The sequence below is a fragment of the Solanum lycopersicum genome, chromosome 5 (genome assembly GCF_036512215.1).
Source record: "Solanum lycopersicum chromosome 5, SLM_r2.1".
In the NCBI taxonomy this organism is placed as follows: domain Eukaryota; kingdom Viridiplantae; phylum Streptophyta; class Magnoliopsida; order Solanales; family Solanaceae; genus Solanum; species Solanum lycopersicum.
The window spans coordinates 7,218,804-7,231,280 of NC_090804.1; the positions used below are offsets into that span (position 1 = coordinate 7,218,804).

Below are 12,477 nucleotides of genomic sequence, written 5' to 3' on the forward strand. Positions count from 1 at the left end.
TTAATTTTTGTTGAATAACATGAAATTATATATCTAACTAAAAAATATAATCAAAATAATACATGAATGAATTAATCTTCAAAATATTTGGAAATCATTCAAACTTTTTTACTAATATGATCATCTTCTTGATGAAATCTTGAAATAATTATGATTCCTTCTTCATTTTCATAAACTTGTACCAAACTAATGCAAACATCAATTTGATGAATCTTGAAGAATATATCTATGATCTTTATCAATATGAAGATCATATGGTGAACTTATTAAGTACATGATTGATGAAAAAGATGTAAAAGAGAAAAAAACTATACTAATAAAAAGAAAGAATGAGAAAATGAGAATGATCATTGAATATAGATAGTTGTTATTTATAGTTTATGTAAACCATAAGAATAATTAAAAATAAGTTGAAAAGACATATTATTTAAGTAGGGAATGTAAATAGATGGAGGTTTTGTTGTAACTTATTAGGTATAATTAGAATAATAAATATGAATGAATTTTTTAATTAATAAACAAATTATTTAATGAAAATAAATGAAAAAAAAAAAGGAAAAAAAGAAATTGAAATGGAGGTCATAGAGAGGTGCCACATCAGCTCCTATTTATATATATATATATATATATATTGATTAGCTAATTAACTGATCTATATTTGTTTATCAGCGTAATTTCATGTTCCAGCGGAAATCAACTAATCAAGTGGGTTCCAAAATTCCAATAACTTAAAACAAGGATGGGAGATATACAGTAATTGTCCACCAAAATGAAAAAGAATAATTTCAAAAACAAGCATGCAATCTTGTTATATCAATGCAACCCTACATCTCCAGTTGCTAACATGAATCATTTTAATTAGTGTAGCCTTAAGAAGGGGCAGCTTTGGATTTTATGCTAAATTTTTTGTACCATTTTACAAAATCTGACATATCCTATCGATCTGGGGTATATTTGCAGTTACTACATTTTTGGTAAACCCAAGCAAAATACTATGAATATGTCTGTCAACAAAACTAAACTCCCACATTATGTATCATGCTTGTTTCGCAATAATAACAATGTCACCAACATGAGTCAGTGGTGTATTAAAAAGTCTCAGGTTCGAGCCTTCGATATGAAGGAGAAAATCTTGTTGGAAGCGTTATTTTCGAATAAATTATACAGTATACGATTCAAATTTAGTTAAAACTGCAATGCAGACTCCAAACACGTAATGAAAAAAAAACCAATATATAAAATTTTTGAAACAAAATTGGACAGCCTTAATTCCCAAGCAAAATTTAACTCATATGCATGTGGATACAAATAATTGACACATATCACATGTTACAAATCACCAAGATTTCACAAATGTCGAACACCTAGATCTGTAAATTAATAATAATCAAGCTGTTTATACTCAAAAGAGAAAAATAAAAAGAGACATAATTATTATGATGAGAAAAAATCGAAGCATCTTTTGTTTTTAATAAAACGAGCCTTATTAGCTGTTATGTGCATAATTATAAATGATTTAACGAACAAAACAAATTTCAGTATATGCTTGTTGTCAGTAATTAGTATAATTGTATCTGAGAAAAATAATTTAATAAGATGGATTTCTCAATCTAATTAATACAACTTGGAAAATATTCAAAAGAAAATTACTGCACAACGTTCTTCAATTACATGATTATCCCTTTATTTAAAACATGTACTAGGAAATTAATTTTAAGATGCATGTATATATGTATGCTTAATTTGTTCATGAGCTAGAAAATATGAAAAGTTTAGGATTAAATTATGATACGTGTACTAGAATAGGTATATGTTAAAAGCACTAGATTTGAGTCCTGAATCAAAGGCCACGTATGTACTAGAATGTTGGTCCAAAAAGCACTAGAATGATGAGATTAATTTAGAAGATGGATAAAATATGTGTGTTTTTTCTAGTCGCTCAAGTTTTTAGATGATGAGAAGGTTAAACAATTCAATATGATATCAGTACAAAAATAGAAAATTCTAGATATGAAATGAGTAATAATCTCTGTGTGAAAATTCAAGGAGAAAAAGATAATGTGAGGAAGAAGATGTTCCAATTACTATATCTATATGTTAATCCAAAATTTTTGTATAATATATTTCATAGTACAAGCCTCCGTGGAAAGTATGATTCATTTAGATTTGGCATAATACATATATTAGATCCTAAACTTGACTTCAAATTCTAACTTTGACCTCCAACTTTCATAATAAACAAACAGACACTTTAACCATCTAACTTTTAAATAAATAAACATATGAGTCCTACATGGCAAAATACACGTAGCACAAAAAATGACATGTAGGATGACATATAGGATATGTGTGTCTATTTGTTCAATTTTATACAAGTTTAAGTGTCTACTTGTGCACACCCAAAATTGAACGACATAACTGTGATTTGAAGCCAAGTTAAAAAGGTTATTTTATGTATTATGCCTTTAGATTTAGAATTCATTTTGTATATTTGAAAGAGGTTGAGCTTCTTGCTTGTCGCATTATACCTGGCATTTTGTAATTCAATTTTGTAAATTGATGGTACATGTATGTAGTAATCCAAGAAAAGAAGCTCAACACATAATTCTAATTGTAAAATTTTTGTACTTTTATTAGCTTAGGTTTACATTTTACACCAATACGATTTGTCTATTGTAAAAGGCTACAAATTGTTCTCCAGAAAACTAACAAAAGTAAAAACAAATGATGAAATTGTCACTTGTTTGACCATAACTTACTCAACATTTTTTTTGGTCTATTTGGAAGAAGACATAAAGCTTTAATTCTTGAAGATTTTCCAATTTCATGTAAATCATCCTCCTCAGCTAGCTTCATTTTCAGAGTTGAAAGATTCGATGACTTTGGCGATTTTAGGGCTGATGCATTACTCCATTGGTCATCATTAAGTGGTGTCATTTTGTCCTTGTTAAAAGATGCTGAAGTGTTGGCTGTTTGATGATGATGGTTTGCTAGTAGTGCTTTGATGTTACTAGGCAACTCTGTTACATGACCACCAGACATGGCGCTTCTAGCTTGCTCGAAAAAAAGAACTTGAACAACTACCCTTAATGGAAGTAATTCATTTTGAGCAGCATGCATACAAATATCCATCGATAGTTTCTTGCAGTCTAATATCCTGCACAAACGCTTTCTTTCGCTCTTGTTTAGCCCTGGATGACCCTGCGTTTGAAGTTGTAAAAAGTTATACACACTGACGGTATTAAAAGTTCATTTTTAGGACACATGTGCAAGTTTTTACCTTGAGATAGATGTCGATGGCTTTGTAAAGATCATCATGGTCAAGCCTAGCAAATTCTGGGATTGCTTCAGCTATCGATATGAATTTTGATAAGGGTAAACTTGTGTCACTAGCGATTACTTGAAGGTATCCATCGACAAGCTTAGCTACCTTGAGTTTTGAGCTATGTGATGCTGAGGATGATCTTCTACTTTCTTCAAACTCAAGGTCAATATTCTCCGCGGATCGAGACCTTCTCCTCTCAAAATCTACTTTCCTTGTTACTGGACTTGTTGGAGGACTTTGAACCTGCAACATGAACTGTTGTAATATGGTAATAACTATATCCACATCATATATTGTGTCACGTGTGTGTGAAACACAAGGTATTAACAGATCGTTAACACTAGCATCTTCTAATTGAAGTCCAACTCTTCTTGCTAATTCCATTTTAGAGGAGCAAGAACCCTTCAATAGGTTTGTTGCTTTAACTAGTTTCAACAAGAAACTACACGAAACAGCCCCTTTCTCAGCTGGTAACAAGCTGATTATTGACTCCAAAAGTAGCCTATGTTTACCAATGGAATCCGATTCGGATGGATCATGTACTATCTGTTTCTCAACATTTGCATATTTTGAAATGTTTGGTAACCATCTTGAGGCGTAAACTCTCAATGCATCACCGATAACAGCTGCAGCTACTTTGCCACCAGATTTGATAGCTATCATACTTCTCCAGTATAGGTCTATGCTCAATTCAGCTAAATCTTCAGCCCACCAAACTTTAGACGAAACTTTATTATGCCTTCTGCTATCGGATTCAACGCAAGAAATATCATCCCTCGGCCCTCTTCTCGATAGGTTTGGATTAGCTAAAACTTTCGAAGCAATAGCTTCAATGCATCTGCTTGTGATTACCAAATCCTCAGACCATAAAGGGAAAGACTTTGTAGTTTGTAATGTCACAATGGAGTCTTTCCAACCTGAAAGTATACAAGAATTGAAAAACACTTCAAGTTTGTAAATCAAGTTCCCTTTCTCTACATCCTCTGTCATCTGCAAATACTCTGCAGCACAACGAGCCGCGACAATGTTGTAAGCACTTAGAGTGATGGTAATTCCATAACAGAACTTTGCACATATCTCAAATGCCTCAATTCCACCTGGAAAATCTGGTAACTGCACAATTTGATGCTGTGAAGTTTCTGGAATTTCAGAACATAGCCTCTGTAGCCTTGAACACTTTGACAGCAGGGGAAACTGTTTTAACACAAACAACTAACCGTTTGAATATACAAAATTTCATATAATAAATACTTTGAGCAAAAAGGTAAAGAATCTAACCTTGTGAAGCAAATATCTACTACCCTTTACTTGAACTATAAGATCACTAATAACTTCAGAATTAACAGACCTGTATCAACACAAAAAATAATTTTTGAATGTTTTTCTTTTTGAGTTCAAAGAAACAATCAATAAAATTACCTTACAGCCTCAGTAGTAATGAAAGTGTCAGGCCTAGATCCAAGTTTCATAAACTTCATATTTTCTTGCCCTCTTTTTGTTTTACAAAAAAAAAACACAAAATATATCAAGCAATATGCAAAACCATGAGAGACAAAGCTAAATTCTACAACAGTTGAAAGGTTCACTTTTATTAGACACCACTACTAGTACTAGCAAATAGCAATAGATATTGTCTAAAAACAAAAAGAAGCACTAGTTAGTTTAGAATATCCTGTCTAAAAAAAAGTTTGGTAAATAACATAACAAGATTGACACTTATTTCAACTCAACAAATAGTTGCTAAGGAGAAAAATAAATAATAATAGAGAGAAGAGGAGGGACATGAAACTAAAGGTTGTGGATTTGTTAGTATCTGGCTTGCACTAATGCAATTTATATTAATGATGATGCTGACCAAAATGATAAGAATCAAGAAAATTTTAGTTAGTGACATGAAAACAGAAAGAATCAAACGTACCCCAACTCTCATTTAATTCAAAGGACTGTGACAATATAAATCAATTAATTTTGAAAAGAGAAAAAGAAAAAGGAAATCAAGAGCCACAAAATTTATTCAATATTAATAATGGAAAATGGAAAATACAAAAAAAAATAAAAAATCCCCTTTCTTCGTGAATTCTATAAATAAACAATAGCAAAAATATGTTAACTCGATATTAAAATTAGTCAATTTATGATGAATTCTTAAATACAAAATATGTCAAATTACACTAAGACGGACTTTGACATGAATAGTAAAATAAAGTAACTAATCAATTGAGCTGTTGAAATTATTCAAATGTGAAAAATCGAATCCTTACGAATAAAATTAAAGTTTAGGTAGTTAAAATTTTACCTAATTGTTATAAAAAGTCTCATTATGTCCTTGATTCTTAAAAGAAGCTTCAATTTGACGATAATTTTAACACATAATCATAAATTGAGGAGTAAATTTGAATATTTTTTTTTTCTTGAAAAAATTATAGACTCTTTTGTATTTCTACTCATTTCATGTTGTATTTCCATTAATGGCAAAAGCAAATAAAAATAAATAAAATAAAGAGAGACAAAATTTGACAAAACTGTTTATCATTTTACCTGTTTTGATAGACTCTGTTCAGTGCCAACTGCCAGCCAGCAATAAGAGAGAGCCGACGCCCACGTGCTTATCCTATGTTAGGGGCGGAAGCGGATCTAGAAAAAGGCGAGGACGTTTATTCACTACTTTGATAATTTTTTTTTATAGATTTCAAAATTTTTGAAAATAAAAATATAAGATGATTCGATTATATCGTAAATTTTAAAATTCAAAAATAAAAACTTTTTCTTAATTTTTCGAAATATTTATTATAGTGAAAATTCTGAATTTGCACGGGTCTTCTTTGTTAGCAAAGTTTTTGATTATTTTAGTCAAAAACAATGATACAAGTCATCCTACGCCGCTCTCTTTGTATTAAACATTTACCTTTTTAGGTTTATAATACAAGAAATAATATTCTTTTCCTTTTGGGAATAAAAAGAAAAAGAAAAAGAATACTACATGTAAAGAAAAAGTAATGATATAAAGAAGAGAGCAGAAAGTAAAAGGATATATATTGTGTATCACTTTCAAAGTTGGGCTTTTAAGTATTCTCACACAAGGGCCTCAAGTTCATGATATATATAAATAATAATTAAATGGGGACAAAAAAAAGTTTGCCCTTGTTTTTCAATATATCTAAATAATAATAATAACTAGACCATCAAACATTTATTAAAAGAGGGCCATAGCCATTAAATATAATTTGTTCAAATTTGTGTGTGAATTGTAGAATTTAGTTTACCTCAATTAGACTCTTTTTTTTTTGTAGAGATTAAAATATTGAGGTGGGGATAAAATGCATTAATTTGGAAGTTGAAAGATATGTTGGTCAATTTTGTTTTCTGCCTTGGATTCTACTGAAATAATACTTTATCGTAAAAATTATATTTGATAACAAAATCAATCACAGTGATAATAACTCTGAATGAAAAGTTTTGGGTCCCGTTAAATAAACTTAGGAAAAATTAAAATTGAAGAGAATATTAGTATGTGGCCGTGGCATCTATATGTTCTATCCACTTATCCATACAAAAACAAAGTAAAGTTTGTTGCTATTACGTCTACTGATATTCATATTGAGATTCGATTAAAATTGAATTTACGTAAGAAAGTTTTACAATAAAGAATAAAGCACGTCCTAAAAATTAAAGTAACCCTGAGGTCTCAGGGGCAAAACTTAGCATTGATGGACAGAGTAATTATGAGGTACATGTTGATCGGAAATGATACGTATCCCATGACGATCATCACAAAAATAAACTAGAATAACTCTACACTTAGCACTCGAATATAAAATCTTTGATTAATAACGAAGGTTTTGGTAAGCCACAAAACTTTATATATGTTGTTGGTTTAGCAATCACTTATTGCTAAGTTGACATCCTAAAACTTAGGTGCAAATTTTATACTAAGTACTTTCTGTCATTTATTTTCTTGTTAAATTTAGTTTCATTTGTTTTATTAGTTACTTTCTAGCATGCAAAATATGTAGAATCGTCATCATTTCATAGAAGACTTCTTAAGAATTGCCAAAGACAGTGACTGAATTAGTTGTTGAATTATATAGTATGTATATAATAATTGAAGTAGTTAGTGTTGCGTATACCACACTTTTATAACAAAACAAAAGTGTCTAATTAAGTAGGAATAATGGTTGGTTTCAATTGTAATGATATATGATATATACATACCATTGTCTTTTTTGGTAATTCAAATATAATAAACTATGGTGTTTTGTGCATCAACCTAATATGTTGCATGGTAACAAATAAAGAGATATTGACCCATAGTTGGAGTTGGCACAAGCGAAGTAACAGTTGAACACTCTTCTTAAAAATTATATTAGTATATATCGTATATGTATATCGATATTTTGAATTAAGATTTCTGAATTCATCACCGAACACGAAGGTCCAAGCTAGATATATATGTCAATTACCTCTAGCTATTCTACAAGAATTGAATGTGTAATGGCTCTATCAATGTTTGGTGATGCGTAGCTGGAGGAAAGTATATGATGAGTTACCTCTATCAAGGTCCGGCCAGGACCATTATCATTGGCATTTGCCAAATAGGTCTATATCAACATATGCACCACCACTCACTTCATTCATTTATATATATATTCGATTAATATCAAAGTTTACTTTTAAATAAGTTCATTTGTATGTCTATTATTTGTATATATAGTAGATAATTTAGTATATAGAATTTAGCTAAAACACATAAGATTAAATCGTTTGTTCTTGTAAATATTAAGTTTAATTTATGTTCACGCTCTGAGATGAAAATTGAACAAAGCTACCAATATGATTATAGAATTGGTTTATATATAAATTATCAGAATTATGTGAGTATAGTTTCAAACTTCTTATGCTAGTACATTTTGTATGTATTGAATAATTATTTTATTTCGACCTTGTAAAATAATTTTCTAGTCCATTTAATGTACTTATAATCCAAAATATTCTTAATCTCGATATAAAATTATTAGTTGCGTATGTTGTTTATTGTTTTGGTTTATTAGAAGACGAAATTTTTTGGGGTCAACGTGTCTGATAAATTGGAAGGTGACAACTTACACTAAGGAAGTAATTATTACTTGATAGGATCAATGTCTCAATATAGAGTTTGATGATACCACTTTATAATAGTTTAAAATGTTGGTCAAAGTTCATTTAATTTGATTTTCGAATAACAAAACCTGACAAGTAAAAATAAATGAAGAAATATAGAATGAATCTAGTAACCAAAAACTATTCTATAGTAGTATAGGTTTATTCCATGGAACCATTTCAGCTTTTATAGCAAAGCCTTTTGTTTTGTGTAATCACTTTGAATATCCTTTGGAATATATGTGCTATAAAATGCCAGAAAAGGGAATGAAGGGCTAATGAATAAAGCAAGGAAAAAAAAAAAGTAAAAAACGACAGATCAGAGAACAAAGGGAAGAAATAATTGAAGAGGTAAATTCAAAGAAATTCATTTATCAAAAGATTAAAACAACAACCAAAAAAAATAAAAAATGAAACTAGCTAGCATAACTACCTAGGGTCAAATTACTTTATACTTTATAGTATGTTTAAGGAGTAAACTATAATTCAACCATTATTATCGAATTATCAATTAATTCGTTATGAAAATTAAGTAAATTACTATTCAATTGATGATTCAGTAATTAGTTAATAGTTCAATGATCTTTTAAGTTTATATAAAATTAAATAAGTAGATATACATATCTATATATAACATGATATATTCAGATGGTCATGAATTGTTATATAAAGTGTCACACATGATATATATGTCTATATACTTGTTCAATGTTACACAAATTTTAACGTTTTCGGGTTAAAATGATGAAGCAAGTGGCAACGGCGTCCGTCTGGGTCGCTATCTTTGTTAGCCAACGGGGTTACCAGTATTAAACATGTAGGGTCATTCTCCTTTTTGTGGGCCTCAATGTAGACACTAGTGATCAATGGACCCAAAAATAGTTGAAAATATCACTTCACCGTTAGAAAAAAATATATATAGTGGAGAGCTAATTAATTAATTAAGCTCTTATAATAATATAACTAGATTTATTTATAGAAGAATTCTAGAGGGAGATTTCAAGCAGGGGTTTACTAGGTTTACGTGAACTCATGTAGTAATGTTATATTTTTTAAAAAATGTTTAAATTTAGATATGTGAATTCACACCCGAAATATCATATAATGTCGTTCAATGATGATTGGGTGCACCTATGTGAGGTTAGAAATATAAATCTTTTATCTATCTTGTTTTATTTTCCTTTCTAAAATTGGATAACACCGTTTGGATAGATGGAAAATATTTTAAAATTTTAATGATTTAGAACGTAAATGTCAACTGATCCAAATTTACATCTTCGATTCACCTTTTCATAATAGTATCCATCATCTCAAAATTCTATATACGTTTCTGATTTTCAAGTCTTATAAGATCTAGGGTATTTTGTAGGTTATGTATAATGATTTTTTTTTTTATAACAGATGTGAAAAGATCATTTTTACTTATTTATTTGGTTAGTAGTTAGGAGATCTTAATTCATTTTATGTGTCTACGTAAATTCAATTGAACTTTATTGTTTTTTTCATTTGAATTATATATACATTATTGAAAGCATATTGTATACACGCAATGTATCATATCTTTTTTTTTTACCTATAACCGTCCGAATTATAAAATTATAGTCGTGAATAATTTCTTTTAAAAATAATATACAACTAATATAAAAGGAGGGATTAAAGAATCCTTAATTTCACAGTTGGAAAGGAAAAGGAATTACAAGAACAAAAATTCTAGTGGCCGGTTAAAAAAGATAATACTTAATCATAGATATTAAGTTTGAATTTAGAATATAAAAAAAATTCTGTTAAGATTGTCATCTACGAATAGTACCTGTAATGTACATTTTAAATTTAATCGAAGCTTCAACACAAATATTGTTAGGACCTAAAATAAGCAGGTGTAAACGCGGAATCTAACAATACAAACCTCGAAAGACCACGAGTAAGAAGACAACGAGAAATATACCAAAAGACACAGAGATTTAACGTGGTTCGGTCAATTGACATACGTCCACAAAGGAGATGAGCAATCCACTATAAATATGAGAGTACAAAATACAGAGAGAAACAACCTCGACCAATTCACTCGGAATACATGGGAGGTTCACACAAGTGATAACGTATCAAGCTTGTGACCGATAAATTCTCCCCCTAACCGAAACTCTCAAATCCCTTAAGACTACATTGTGAATGCTAATTAAGTTAGAAGAAACATGCCTCTATTTATAGAGTCCTAAATCTTTTCCTACCAAAAAAAGAATTAGTCAATTCAAAACCTTTTCCCAAAAGGAAAACCTATTTATGGTAAGAAATCAGGGCAAATAAAACCCAACAAATCTCCCCCTTGGCCTGAATTTCGGACAAAATAAATTTGTCCACCTTCTTTACTTAATCTTCAACAACTTGCTTCTCCTCTCCATAATCTCCTTTGCAAAATTTATGTCTCAACACAGAAAACCTCTCTGAAACAATTTCTCCAACAAAATCTTCATTACTGTCAAAAAGGTTGCGGCTAGAATTACACCCGTCAAGATGAACACCTCTTTCTGACTTAGTTCAATCATCGATTTATCGAACCACTGAACGTGACTCCATTATTGAATCTGGCTCTGATACCACTTGTTAGGACCGGAAATAAGCAGGTGTAAACGCGGAAGCTAGCAATACAAACCTCGAAAGACCACGAGTAAGAAGACAACGAGAAATATACCAAAAGACACAGAGATTTAACGTGGTTCGGTCAATTGACCTACGTCCACAAAGGAGATGAGCAATCCACTATAAATATGAGAGTACAAAATACAGAGAGAAACAACCTCGACCAATTCACTCGGAATACATGAGAGGTTCACAAATTCTCCCTCTAACCAAAACTCTCAAAGCCCTTAAAACTACATTGTGATTGCTAATTAAGTTAGAAGGAACATGCCTCTATTTATAAAGTCCTAAATCTTTTCCTACCAAAAAAAGAATTAGTCAATTCAAAACCTTTTCCCAAAAAAAAAACCTATTTATGGTAAGAAATCAGGGCAAATAAAACCCAACAAATATATCAGGTGGAATATCGGAAAAAAGAAAAAAAACTATTATTGAAACCCTAAATACTCATAACTTAATAAATTTTGTAGAGTTATCAAGAAGACTAGTCTTAAATAATTGAAATGACTGGCCGCATGCAGAAGATAAAACCAAAGTAGTCAAAAGAATGGCCCTTTTCATTCATTTTTTGCATTTCACCATACTCACAAACAACTTATTAATCACTCCATTATTATTTTCGATAATATGTATTAGTCAGCTTTTACGCATTTTAAAAAGTATTTATCACTTTTCATCAACAACGAATATTAGATAACTATATTCATCAATTAGTTAGAATAAATGAAAAGAACGAACCGTTTAATATTTTTTATCTAGCAAACAACTTATTACAACATCATGATTTTCATTTCTTCAACCAAGTTTTTGGAATTATAAGTAGCTCTCCCTTACAAACAAAGACTTATATGTAGGGCATGTTAATTGTAGTTTGCTTAATTCCCTTCATTTTTCTCATAACTAATTTTGTATGCTTCTTCTAAGACAAATAAATACTGATTTAAGATTTATGTTCCTAACTCTTAGCTTTTTCTATATTTTCCATCAATTATAATATTCCATTTCTTCAAAAAATTATACTAATAACGTATAACATCATGAACTTTCTACAATTAATAGCCAAAGTCCTACGAATATCTATAAAAACTATGAGAAAGTTGCAAAGGTATCTACAAATTAAATTAAATATTTTAAAAATTATTTCAGGTTAACTTAATTCGATTTCACTATTATTAAATTAAATCACAATTATAGACTTGTTTTTTTTTTTCCAACATCAAATCAAATTATTAGTCAATTTTTTTTTTCCAATTTGATTTGAATTACGTTTTGATGTGATTTGTTGATTTTGCTTATACACCCTAGGTGGAATGAATATAAAACTTTTATGGATGTAAATTATGTTACTTTTACGTCTTAAAACGTTGTATATATATTAG

The 12,477-nt window shown here is 29.8% G+C and overlaps 1 protein-coding gene across 4 annotated transcripts; it reads right to left on the bottom strand.

The window, feature by feature from the left end:
• Positions 1–2,605: 2,605 nt before the first annotated feature.
• LOC101268394 (BTB/POZ domain-containing protein At1g67900) lies at positions 2,606–6,401 on the bottom strand. Of its 4 annotated transcripts, XM_069297889.1 has the most exons (6): positions 6,231–6,401; positions 5,864–5,959; positions 4,745–4,816; positions 4,604–4,673; positions 3,281–4,519; positions 2,606–3,201 (listed from the first exon to the last, which is right to left on the bottom strand). In XM_069297889.1, exons 3-6 carry the CDS (start codon positions 4,801–4,803, stop codon positions 2,737–2,739), a joined length of 1,833 nt encoding a protein of 610 aa, XP_069153990.1. In that variant the 5' UTR covers positions 4,804–4,816; positions 5,864–5,959; positions 6,231–6,401; the 3' UTR covers positions 2,606–2,736. The 4 variants fall into 4 exon arrangements, with proteins under 4 accessions (XP_069153990.1, XP_004239131.2, XP_069153991.1 ...); XM_004239083.5 differs by having other exon boundaries at positions 5,864–6,364; XM_069297890.1 differs by lacking the exons at positions 5,864–5,959; positions 6,231–6,401 and adding an exon at positions 5,244–5,316.
• Positions 6,402–12,477: the final 6,076 nt, after the last annotated feature.